Source organism: Mobula hypostoma, chromosome 3 (genome assembly GCF_963921235.1).
Source record: "Mobula hypostoma chromosome 3, sMobHyp1.1, whole genome shotgun sequence".
NCBI lineage: Eukaryota > Metazoa > Chordata > Chondrichthyes > Myliobatiformes > Myliobatidae > Mobula > Mobula hypostoma.
In genome coordinates, this window is record NC_086099.1 from 160,854,195 (window position 1) to 160,866,814 (window position 12,620).

At 39.9% G+C, this 12,620-nt stretch overlaps 1 protein-coding gene across 3 annotated transcripts in view; it reads left to right on the top strand.

The window, feature by feature from the left end:
* ezh2 (enhancer of zeste 2 polycomb repressive complex 2 subunit) overlaps window positions 1-12,620 on the top strand; it is a 144,623-nt gene that overhangs the window by 96,627 nt on the left and 35,376 nt on the right. For all 3 annotated transcript variants that reach the window (XM_063044000.1, XM_063044003.1, XM_063044001.1), the window contains exons 9-10: window positions 3,205-3,296; window positions 4,448-4,688. In XM_063044000.1, the coding sequence (XP_062900070.1) occupies window positions 3,205-3,296; window positions 4,448-4,688 (333 nt within the window). The remainder of the gene's footprint in view (window positions 1-3,204; window positions 3,297-4,447; window positions 4,689-12,620) is intronic.

Genomic DNA, 12,620 nt, shown 5'->3' on the forward strand with positions numbered 1-12,620 from the left:
TTTTTGTATCTTCTGCTCAATAGCAAGAGAAGAGAGAATGTCTGGGATAGATTGAATCTTTGATTCTGCTGGCTGTTTTACTAGACAGTAAGAAATGTAGCTAGAGTCCACAGTGGGGAGGCTGGTTTCTGTGATGTGCTGAGCTGTGTCCACAACTCAGCAGTTTCTTTCAGACATTGGCAGAGTAGTTGCCAAACCATGCTGTGATGAGCCAGATAGAATGCTTTCTATAGTGTAGTAGTAGTAGGTACGTCACATCCGGAGTTTCTCCGGTTAGCAGATGATTTTCCTCCACACCCCTATGACGTAGTGGGGAACTGCGTACGAGGCAAGTTACAGCAATGGTTTGCCATTGCCTTCTGCAGGGTGAGTTTCCAAAGAGATCACCAGCTCGTAACCCAGCATGGATGGAAAGCATGCAGGGGAGCCGGCTGGATTTGAACTTGGGACCTTTCGTCCTGAAGTCCAGCACTGATGCCACTACGCCACCAGCTGGGTCTTCTATAGTGTATTGGTTAAAAATTAATGTGATCAAAAGTGGTCACGCTAAGTTTCTTCAGCCTCCTGAGGAGAGGTGCTGGCGAGCTTGCTTGGCTCTTGTATCAGTGTGGTTGGACCTGGACAGGGTGTTGGTGGTCACACCTCTCGGCCTTAGTAACCTCAGAAATGAGTGTGGCACAGGTAAAAGAAACTATAGTTTAGTTTTGATGGACAATTTTGCAGCATGTTTAAAGGATTTATTATTTTATTTACCAACTCCCAGATTTCACCAATGGGTATGTCCTATCCATAACACAATACAGTAAGCTAAGAAGGGGGATTGAAAAGAAAAGTAAAATGATCAAGGACTATAAGGAGAGAATGGGAATTAATATTCAAATTTCAATTCTAGATGTAAATTGTAAGGATAATGTTTATAATCCATGCCTAGAGGCAGAAGAGATATTTGGAATACCTAAATGAGCACTTTTTACAATTGCCAAAATCTTCCTTGTGGTGGTCATGAGAGGGTTAGCGGTAATAGTTGGGGTGAACCTTAATAGGAAGAGGTATGAGAAGAATCAAGTTTCATGGTTTATATGTCCTGTATCGCATTTTGTCAAGGGAGGTGCTGTTGGAGGTTGCCGAAATGGTTGTCCCATTCTTCAAATCCTTCTTGGGTGTATGGGAGTTGCATGCAGGATGAATTGCAAATATAATACCAATGTTCAAAAAACAGCACAGGGAATGGTATGTAGCCAGTCAGATTAAATTCCCTTGAAGGAAGCTTTTAGAAAGAATAATTGGGAAACATTAATAGGCACTCTTGGATATTTGGGTTGACAAAGGAGAACAGGGGACAGATGTGCTAATAGTAATAATACATGACAATACATCCCCAATTGTTCCTTCATCAAGAAAATTAAAATTTGTTGAGGGAAATGAAATAATTGTTAGCTGCTTGATTTTCAGAAGCTGATCAGAAGTCAGTCACACTGTGGATATGTAATTGGCTTTAAGGCAGAGACTAGTGGTAAATGATTATTTCAGATTGTTAGATGGTAGATGTTACCTGAGATCTGTGCTGGTTTTTTTTCACTACCACTACTTGGATGTGGTGCATTAGGTAAAATTTTCCAGGTTTGTGAATGACATAAAGCACTGGAGGTGATAATACTGGACTGCAGGATGACACTAATGGGCAGACTTGCAGATGAAATTTCACTCTTTATTTAAGTGAAACATTTTAGCAGAAAAAAAGCAGATCAAATGGCACAATTCTAAAAGGTGTGCAGGAACAGAGGTATGCAGTTATATATGAATAAATCCTTGAAAATGGCAGGGTGTTTTGGAAAAGCATCAAATAAATTATAGGATCCAGGAATTTGTAAATGGTGTGCAGAAAATTTATGCTGAATATACTGTACAGAAAATAATGGCTAGGCTATAACTGGAGTATTCTACTTGAACTGTGGTCACTTATCTTTTGGGAAGGATGTTAATGTCTCATGGAATTTAGAAGATTGTTATGATCATGTTAGTAATGAAAGATTTGGCTATAAAGTTGGACTGGAGATACCGGTGGTATTCTTCTTAGAGTCCTGAAGGTGGAGAAAAGAAATTACAGGGATGTACAGATGATGACTAGTTTAGGATAAATAGAAGGCATATGTTTAAGGTGAGAGGGAGGTTTAAAGGGGATCTGAGGGGTACATATTTTGAACAAAATAGCTTGTATGTGACATTTGCATTTCTAAGAGGCCTTATATTATACAAAACCATGTTATAGAAATGATTCTTTCAATGAGATAAAAAGGTTTGGGGGCTTGAGAGTCATTTCACAATAACAAAATTATTTTTCCTCCAGAATTTTCAAAATTAAATGTATTTTAATAATTGTAGGTTTATCCTGTTAAAGCTAAAAATACTAAAGATTGTACATTACGCTGTTTAATAAAGTATCATTCATAAATGTTAAAAATGAATATTAATTTCCCATAATGATCTGCTGTGGTTATTGTGAAAGGGTAAATGTTTTATTCCCAAGGTTTTATTCCTTAAACTTTTTCTCCTGCTTGTCAATATTCAAAATAACTTCTTAGTGGTTCTCTAGTTTCTGATTGAAATTGAATTATAGTCAATTTGGCCAGTGTAATGCTAATAAGTGAGCTATATCTATCAGCAAACACGTTATGGAAATTACCAGTGGTCATCGGAAGTGCTGGAGATATAAGCGCACTTACGAGGCATCCACACAGACACTTGAATGAACAAGGCATCGAGGCATATTGAATTAATACAGGCATGTAGGGTTATACATAAGCAGGATGGTCAGCACAGACATGTGGGTTGAAGAGCCTTTTTCTTCCCTATTCATCTCTGACAATGAGAAGGAACACTTGTAAGTGTAGAGTGTATATGGGTGGCTTAGGATAGTGAGTTGAGTCCTTCAGTCCATCACAAAGTGGAAGGCCAGTCATCTGGTGTAGCCCAGGTAAGTGTAGATAGGTGTTGAGGTGCAGACAGCAAACCTAATCTTATTTTATTTGACCCATCAAATGGCAGAAGTCTGTTGAGGGAGCCTTGTTTTTTTTTTATGAGTGCTATAACAATTGGGTATTCTTTAAAAAAATTTTATGTTCAAATTTTATTTCTGAAGATTTGAAATAAACCTGTTATATTAAATGTTCAAGAAATTGACAAGTGATTATGTTTCTAATCCAGCTTTTCACGCCACTCCTAATACATATAAACGAAAAACTCCTGAGACCAGAGCAGAGACAGAGCAATGTGGACCAGATTGTTGTTTGTTTCTGGTGAGAAGTTTTCCATCCATTTTTCTATCTTGTATTAAAGTGGAGAGCAAATCTATAATAAATTGTGCATTGTAGCACCTGTGATGGTACTTCACTTCTGAATCTGAAGAGTATGCTTTGAGAACCATTTGATCCTCTTGGGGACTATGCTAATTTCAGTACAGTACTGAGATGTCAATGGTTTGATATTTTAAACTGGCCCTGTTTGTTCTCCTGGAAGAGCATAAACGTCCTACGGCATTTTGAAGAGGAGGGTGGTATCCCTAATGTTCTGGTCAATATTTGTACTACAGTCGTTACCCACTGTTACACTGTAACATTGCTTTGGGTGTTTGGTGTTATTAAATTGGCTATCACTTTTTCTGCGTTACGGAAATGAGTGCTCTTCAAGAGTGTCTTCATGCTGTGAATTATCTTGGGATCTCCTGAAAGTGATGTGAAAGATTCCATTTACCCTTATAAAAAGGATGACAGACATTATCCTTTTTATAACGGTACTTTAATGTCACGACTTGTTATGTTAAAAGTTCACCAGCATGTTCTACCCATAGTCTGAACAAAGAACTTGTAGTGTGAGGGGCTATCACCAAAAACACATGCCATGGTATGGAGACTAAATGGGGTTGTTATCTCGTTTTTTCTTGGTCTGCTACACAAAGTAAGTTATTTTGGATTTGAAACATAAACACAATCCTTGTACATTGCACTAATGGGAAAGTTTACTTTGCATCAAATATTTTGCCAATACTTCTGATAAATCAATTTTGAGCAAATTGAAGGGGAGTAACCTGATCCGATTTGCGGCAGTGAAGTCGGCTTATTAATCCAGTTATGGTCAGGCTACTTAAAAGAATTCTACTGTCATTTAGTGTCACAACATCCTAGTCCACCAGGCTGCAACTTGACGCAAGCTGACCCCAAGACAGTAGTTTCTGATGAATCTTATGGTCCTGATCTGCCCCTGCCCTATGATCCATGCACGCCCACTGCAAATTCTGCAGATGACAAATTATTGTCTCCTACATCCTGTGGCAATTGGGTAATATTTGTATTCCAAAGCATTTTATAAATGTGATATTTTTATTCAAAGTGTACCGTAAATGTATTTTCAGTGACTAACACATAATCATAATCACAATTGTGTTGTTTAGGATGGAGCAAAAGATTTTGCAGTGGCCTTAACAGCTGAGCGAATAAAAACACCACCCAAACGTCCAGGTGGTCGTCGTAGAGGACGCCATCCGAATGGTACAAGCCGGCCCAGCACACCAACAATAAACCCATCTGAGGCTAAGGATACAGATAGTGACAGAGAGGCTGGGACAGACACTGGTGGCGAGATAAATGATAAAGATGAAGAAGACAAAAAGGATGATACTACAAGCTCCTCTGGTAAGGGAAACTATATTTGCCTTGATCAATTAAATGATATTGAGACAAAGTCTTGTAAAGATTTTGACACATTGTTAGAATGAAAGCCAGTGTAGATTAATGAGCATTGGGATAATGAATAAGTGGAATGATGGCAAAATGTGGAAAACATGAGTGGTCAAACTTTTAAGGATTTCAGTAGAAAATGATGTGATTTTCCTAAACGCAGACATCTTCAAAGTTGCTCTTTGCAACAGCTCATCAAATTTTCACTTGCATTCATTTTGAAAGTGATTTCCTAATTATTACAGTAATCTACTGTGTGTTCCATAACAGTTGTGCTGTCCTGAGTTTAGTTAGCATTCAGAAGGGTGCGGCATATTTCTATCACCTTGTTTTGCTCTAGCGTGTGAGTTAATCTGTTAACGTATTGAGAGGCTGGTGTAAATTGAGGTTTTGATATTTTTGGCAATCAGGTGTTGAAGTTAATGCCCAATTCTCCCTTCTAATTAAATGGGGATAGTTTATTCCATATACATTCAGTAGCCACTTTCTCAGGTATCTCCTGTACAGTGGCCACTGAGTGTATGTTTGTGATCTTTTGCTGCTGTAGCCCATCCGTTTCAAGGTTCGATGTGTAGTGCATTCACAAATGCTCTTCTACACACCACTGTTGTGATGCGTGGTTATTTGAGTTACTGTCAACTTATCAGCTTGAACCAGTCTAGCTATTCTCTGACTTCTCTCATTGACAAGGCATTTTTGTGCATAGAGCTTCTGTTCACTTTTATTTGTTTTTTTGTCATTCTCTGTAAACTCTAGAGACTTGTGCGTGAAAATCCCAGAAAATCTTCAGTTTCTAAGGTATCAGACCACCTCGTCTGGCACTAACAATCATTCCACAGTGAAAGTCATTTAGACCACCTTTCTTCCCCATTCTGGTGTTTGGTCTGAAAAACAACTGAACCTTTTTGACCATATCTGCATTTTTTTAATGCATTGAGTCCTTGCTGTATGATTGGCTTATTAGATATTTGCATAATGAGGTGTATAGGTGTAATAAATAAAGTGTCAACTGAGGGTATATTGATCCTGGTGTGCATTGCTGGGCATTGTCTTTGTATTTCTGATATCTGCCAGTTTTAACAAAAGTGGCAATATTTCCTATGTATAATGGGATTGTGGCGCTCCATGTCTAAATTATCCTTTTGGGTTGATTTATTTTAGACTGAGATCTTTTTTCTAAAGTGGTTTGTGATCAGAATATTTATTTAGGTGCTACAAAAATGAATTGCAGACAAGGTGCTCTTTCAGATGATGTGTAAAGTACAATGATGTCTTCATTTGTGTTTAATTTAAAGTCATAACTTGAGAATTGATGCCAGAATTCTTCATATTTAAATCATGGTCATAACATTAAATGGCCCACCATTATTTCATGTTCATGTTTGGATCATGTAACTATGGTTGTATGATGAAAGCATTGTTAAGATTAATTATGGACTGCGCAAATTTTGTGCAGGACGACTTCATTGAGTGTATAAGAGATTAGTTTTTTAACTTGGCGTATTGAGGAAGCAGCATAGAGTCAAACAGACCCGTGCTAATCCAGGTGCCCATCTAGGCTCGACCCATTTGGTGTTTGACCCAAATCTCTCTAAACCTTTCCCATCCATGGACTTAGCCAAATGTGTTTTGAATGGTGTTATTATATATGTCTCAATTATTTTTCCCTTGGTAGCTCGCTTCATCCAGAATAAGGTAGATGAGCTGTTAACAGTTAGAAATTGGTAGTAATGATGTGTGGGATCACCAAGTCATGGCTGAAATAAGATCATAATTGGGAGCTTAACGTCCTAGGATACACATTATATCGAAAGAACAGGCAGTAAGCAAAAGGTGGTGGGTGACTCTGTTAGTTTAAAAAAAAAATCAAATCCTTAGGAAAAGATGACATTGGATCAGAAAATGTAGAATCCTTGTGGATATAGTTAACTGCAAGGGAAAAAAAGACCCTAATGGGAGTTATATACAGGCCTCCAAACTGCAGGATGTGGGGTACAAATTACAATGGGAGATGAGAAAGACTTTTATTATTCAGGTAGATTAAGAAAATGCCAAGAAAAGTGGTTTGTACAAGATGGCTCTTCAGAGTAGATGGTGGTTGAGCTCACTAGGAGAAAGACAATTAGGCTGTTGTGTAATGAACCAGATTTGATTTGGAAGCTTGAGGTAAAGGGAACCTGAGAAGACAATGATCGTAATATGATAGAATTCACCCTACAGTCTGAGAGGGAAACAGTAAAATCAGACCTATTACAGTGAAGTTAAAGCACTGGTACAAGCATGGGAGAGGAGCAGGCCAAAGCTGAATGGAAGTGAGCACTAGCAGGGATGATGGTGAGAATTTCTGGAAGAAAATTATAAGGCACAAGATTAATACATGCAAAGAAGAAGTAGTATTCTAAAGGGAGCATGGTTTCCTTATGGGGAAATCTTGCCTAACGTAGCTGAAATTTGAGGAAATAACAGGCAGGAGAGGAGAGCCAGTGAATGTCGTTTTCAGAAAGCCTTTGACAAGGTGTCGCACATGAGGCTGTTTAACAAGCCAAGATCCCATGGTGTTGCGAAAAAGATACTAGCATGGATAGAAAGGAATAAAGGGGGCCACTTCTGACTGGCTACCAGGGACTAGTGGTATTCTGCAGGGGTTAGTGTTAGGACTGCTTTTCACATTATACTTCAAAGATTTGGGAGACGGAATTGATGGCTTTGTGGATGATACAAAGATAGGTGGGGGGGCAGGTAGTGCTAGGGAAGCAGGGAGTCTGCAGGAGAGCTTGCACGTTAATGGGATTGGCAAAGAAGTGGCAGGTGGAATACAGTGTAGGGAACTGTATGAACATGCTCTTTGGTCAAAGGAATAAAGCATAGACCATTTTCTAAATTAGATTAGATTAGATTCAACTTTATCGTCATTGTGCCAAGTACAGAAACAAAGCCAATGAAATGCAGTTAGCAGCTGACCAGAAATGCAAAGAATAGTGTTATTTACAGAATAACTGCGAATAAAAAAGTAAGTGCTACAGCACACAAATATAAAAGTACTGAGACAGTACAATATGGGTTCAATACTGCTTAACGCTGTGATGTGAGGTTCAGCAGGGTCACAGCCTCAGGGAAGAAGCTCTTCCTGTGCCTGCTGGTGTGGGAGCAGAGGCTCCTGTAGTGCCTACCAGATGGGAGGAGAGTAAAAAGTCCATGGTTAGGGTGAGATGCATCCTTGATAATGCTTTTCGCCCTGCCCAGGCAGCGTTTATGGTAGATGTTCTCAATGGTGGGCAATTAGAACCATAACCATAGAAACTACAGCACAGAAACAGGCCTTTTGGCCCTTCTTGGCTGTGCCGAACCATTTTCTGCCTCGTCCCACTGACCTGCACACGGACCATATCCCTCCATACACCTCCCATCCATGTATCTGTCCAATTTATTCTCAAATGTTAAAAAAGAACCCGCATTTACCACCTCGTCTGGCAGCTCATTCCATACTCCCACCACTCTCTGTGTGAAGAAGCCCCCCCCCCCCAATGTTCCCTTTAAACTTTTCCCCCTTCACCCTTAACCCATGTCCTCTGGTTTTTTTTCTCCTCTTGCCTCAGTGGAAAAAGCCTGCTTGCATTCACTCTATCTATACCCATCATAATTTTATATACCTCTATCAAATCTCCCTTCATTCTTCTACGCTCCAGGGAATAAAGTCCTAACCTACTCAAGCTTTCTCTGTAACTGAGTTTCTCAAGTCCCGGCAACATCCTTGTAAACCTTCTCTGCACTCTTTCAACCTTATTTATATCCTTCCTGTAATTTGGTGACCAAAACTGAACAGAATACTCCAGATTCAGCCTCACCAATGTCTTTTACAACCTCATCATAACATTCCAGCTCTTATACTCAATACTTTGATTAATAAAGGCCAATGTTCCAAAAGCTCTCTTTACGACCCTATCTACCTGTGACCCCACTTTTAGGGAATTTTGTATCTGTATTCCCAGATCCCTCTGTTCCACTGCACTCCTCAGTGCCTTACCATTAACCCTGTATGTTCTACCTTGGTTTGTCCTTCCAACATGCAATACCTCACACTTGTCTGTATTAAACTCCATCTGCCATTTTTCAGCCCATTTTTCCAGCTGGTCCAAGTCCGTCTGCAGGCTCTGAAAACCTTCCTCACTGTCTACTACACCTCCAATCTTTGTATCATCAGCAAATTTGCTGATCCAATTTACCACATTATCATCCAGATCATTGATATAGATGACAAATAACAATGGACCTAGCACTGATCCCTGTGGCACTGTGGCACAATTGGGTGCTGATAATCTGCTGGGCAGTTTTCACCACACGCTGGAGTGCTTTGCGGTCCGATATGGGACAATTGCCATACCACACTGAGATGCAGTTGGTGAGTATGCTCTCAGTGGTACAGTGGTAAAAGTCTGTCAGTATCCTGCGACAGAGGTGAGCTTTCTTGATGCTCCGCAGGAGCAATTTCAGAAATCAGAGGTGTTAAGGGACTTGGGAGTCTTCCTGCAGGATTCCCTGAAGGTTAATTTGCAGGTTGAGTCAGTGGTAGGGAAGGAAAATGTAATTTTAGTATTCATTTTGGGAGGACTAGAATATAAAAGCAAAGATAGAATGCTGAGGCTTCGTAAGGCATTGCTCAGACTGCACTTGGAATATTGTGAGCAGTTTTGGGCCCCTTTTCTAAGAAAGGATGTGCTGACAGGGTAGAGGGTCCAGAGGAGGTTCATCAGAATGATCTCAGGAATAAAATGGGTAATGTATGAGGAGCAATTGATGCCTTGTACTTGCGTTTAGAAGAATGAGGGGGTAATCTCATTGAAACCCGTTGGATGTGAAGAGGATGTTTCCTATAGTAGGAGAGGGTCCTCTATAGAAAAACAGAATAAATAATGCTGACATTAAGAAAATGGAAGAAAATTATACCAATATTTTGTATTTCCTTCACAGAGACAATTGTTGAAATTAGTGGAGAACTCTAAATCAAGTGAGTGAGGAGTTTAAAGGAATTGCTAATGGTAAAATTAACAGGACTGAGAGCTGTTGCCCAGGAATCCACTTGACTTGAACAGTTTCACATATTGAAATGTAGCATGTGTAACCCCACTATTTAGCAAAGGAGGAATAGAAGAAACGGGATCACTAGATCGGGTACCCTGATGCTCTGGTAGGGAAAATACTGAAATTAATTACCAGTTGTTTATTGTTGTTTTGTGTGTCCGGTGTCTTCCTCTTCACACTTCTAATTAATTGGCTTGATTTGTGATGAAGTGTGGCTCGTGAGGGGCAGACGCGGGTCTGTCCTTTCGGGAGCCTGGACTGGATCAGTCTTTGTCTGGCATCTCGTCTACAGGCATTCCAACGTGAATGGCCCTGAGGTAGCATTGCCTGCTGGAGTCCTTGAAGCCGCAAGCCTCCACACGGCATCAAAGTATTGGTCCAGGTCCAGTAATTGGTAACAGGATATTTAGAAAATGAAAGGATTTGGGCAGAATCAGCATGGGTCTGAATCAGAAAGGCAAGTCACGTTTAGCAAGTCTGGAAAAATTCTGAGATTTTATCTTGGAAGATAGAACAATCAACCATTTGATGGAATATTTGGACTTCTGTAAGGCAAGATACATAATTTCTAAATGTTTGAATTGCAACATTTTACTTTGATACTCAGTTAGTTTATTGTTACATGTACATACAGTGAAAAGCTTTTGTATGCACCTAAACAGATTATTCTATTTACATTGAGGTAGTAAAAAGGAAACTGCAGGATGAAGTGTTATCGGGAAAGTGCAGTGCAGGTAAAGAAAGTGCAAAGGTAACAACAAGGTAGACTTGGAAGATCAAGAGTTCCCTTTTTTTCCAGTGCATGAAAGGTCTGTTCAGAAGTCTGATTACAGCTGGATAGAAGCTGTCCTTAACCCTGGTGGTACATACTCTCAGGCTTTTGTATCCTATGCCTGACAGGATAGGGAGAAAAAAGAATGACCAGGATGAAAGGGGTCACTTGATTATTTTGTCTGCTATCCTGAGGTAATGGGAAGTGTAGGTGGAGTCAGTGGAAGGGAGGTTTAGTTTACATGGTGGACTGGATTGGTTTAACAAGCTGAGCCCAGGTGAAGTCTTAATCCAAAATGCCAGTTGTCCATTTCCTTCCCTAAATGCTACCCGATTTGCTGAGTTCCGCCAGCTGTTTGTGATGCTCCAGATTCAGCACCTGTAGTCTCACGTTTTCTCTCTTCTCTCTGCAATTTCTTGCAATCTTGGGCAGAGAAATTGCCATACCAAGCTGTGATGCATGTGATAGTATGCTTTCTATAGTACATCTATAAAAATTGGCAAGAGTCAATAAGGGAACATGCCAAATTTTCTTAACCTTTTGAGGAAATGGAGGTATTGGTGTGCTTCCTAAACTGTAGTGTACACATGATGTTTCTAGTAGAAATATTTAAAATAGGGCCTTGAAGTTCTCAACCATCTCTAAATCTGTACCATTGATACAAATAAAGATCTATGACCAGCCCCTGCATTTGTGCTAATATTGAAGGAAAGTTTGTTGGCTTGACGTCATGATGCCTAGGCTCTCTTTTCCCTTCTATGCTCATTGTTTGAGATCCAACTGACTTTGGTATCATCTGTGGATTTGCAAATGAAATTAGAATTGAATCTGGCTCCACAGTCATGATTGTATAGGGTGCAGAGTAAGGGGCTGTGGATGTAGCCTTGTGGGTCACTTGTATTGCGATTAATCTCAGCGGAGGTGTTGTTGCATATCCTTACCAATTGCAGTCTATTGGTCGGGAAGTCAAGGATCCAGTTGCTAAGGGCAGTGCAGAGTACTAGGTCTAGGAATTTGGAGATGAGTTTGGAATATAGATTAACAAACAATCATTTATGGTGGTGTGCGGGCTGGAGGTTTGGTGGCATGGGGTGGAGGGAGGAAATTGCATTGAATTCTAGGTGTGACTGAACAGAACTATCTACCAGAATGACAGATGAGCTATAACAGAGTGCTGTTTACACAGACCATTGACATAAGTACCTATTGAAAAGAGTCCACCTATTCACTATTGACACAATTGCCATTGGAAATAGATTCCTATTAGTTGTAACAGAATATTATCACTAGAAGTATGTCGGGTATTAAGAAGGACCAATGATGTATTATCTAGTAGCAAAGCCTGGATGAGGATGCATCTCCCGAGGTTTTATCACATCATTCCTCTTCCCCTTCATGATGCATGAAAAAACTTGGTTGACCGTGCAAGCCCAACATGTGGTTAACATTGCTGACAACTTCTGTTCATATACACATCACCATATCCAACCCTGAGATTTGTTTTCTTGTGGCCATTCACAGTAAGTACAAGAAACACAATAGAATCAATGAAAAACTGCACCCAATAGGACAAATAACCAATGCCCAAAGGACAACAAACTGCAAATACTAAAAGAAAGAAAAATAATAATATAACTAAGCAAGAAATATTGAGATCATGAGATGAAGAGTCTTGGAAAGCGAGTCCAAAGGTTGTGGGAATAGTTCAGTGATGGGGTATGCATGATACAACTCTGACGTCTGTCTTCTCCAGGTAGCCATGAAATACAGAAAACCATAGAGGTAGTTGAAAGAAAGACAGCAATCCCTCCCGCACAAAAAGAAAAATAAGCAAAATCTAGCAAACCTCAAATCCCCAACCCCTCCCTGTCACAAAAACAGATCATATGACCCCAGCCTGCCAATCGGCAGCAAGAAAGAATAGGTGAGGACGCAATAAAAAACACAGAACTGGAAGAGGCCAAAAATCTCAATTGGAAGGAAATACAATAGTCACAAACCAATGGCCTGAAAAACTTGAGTAATCATAACTGCTA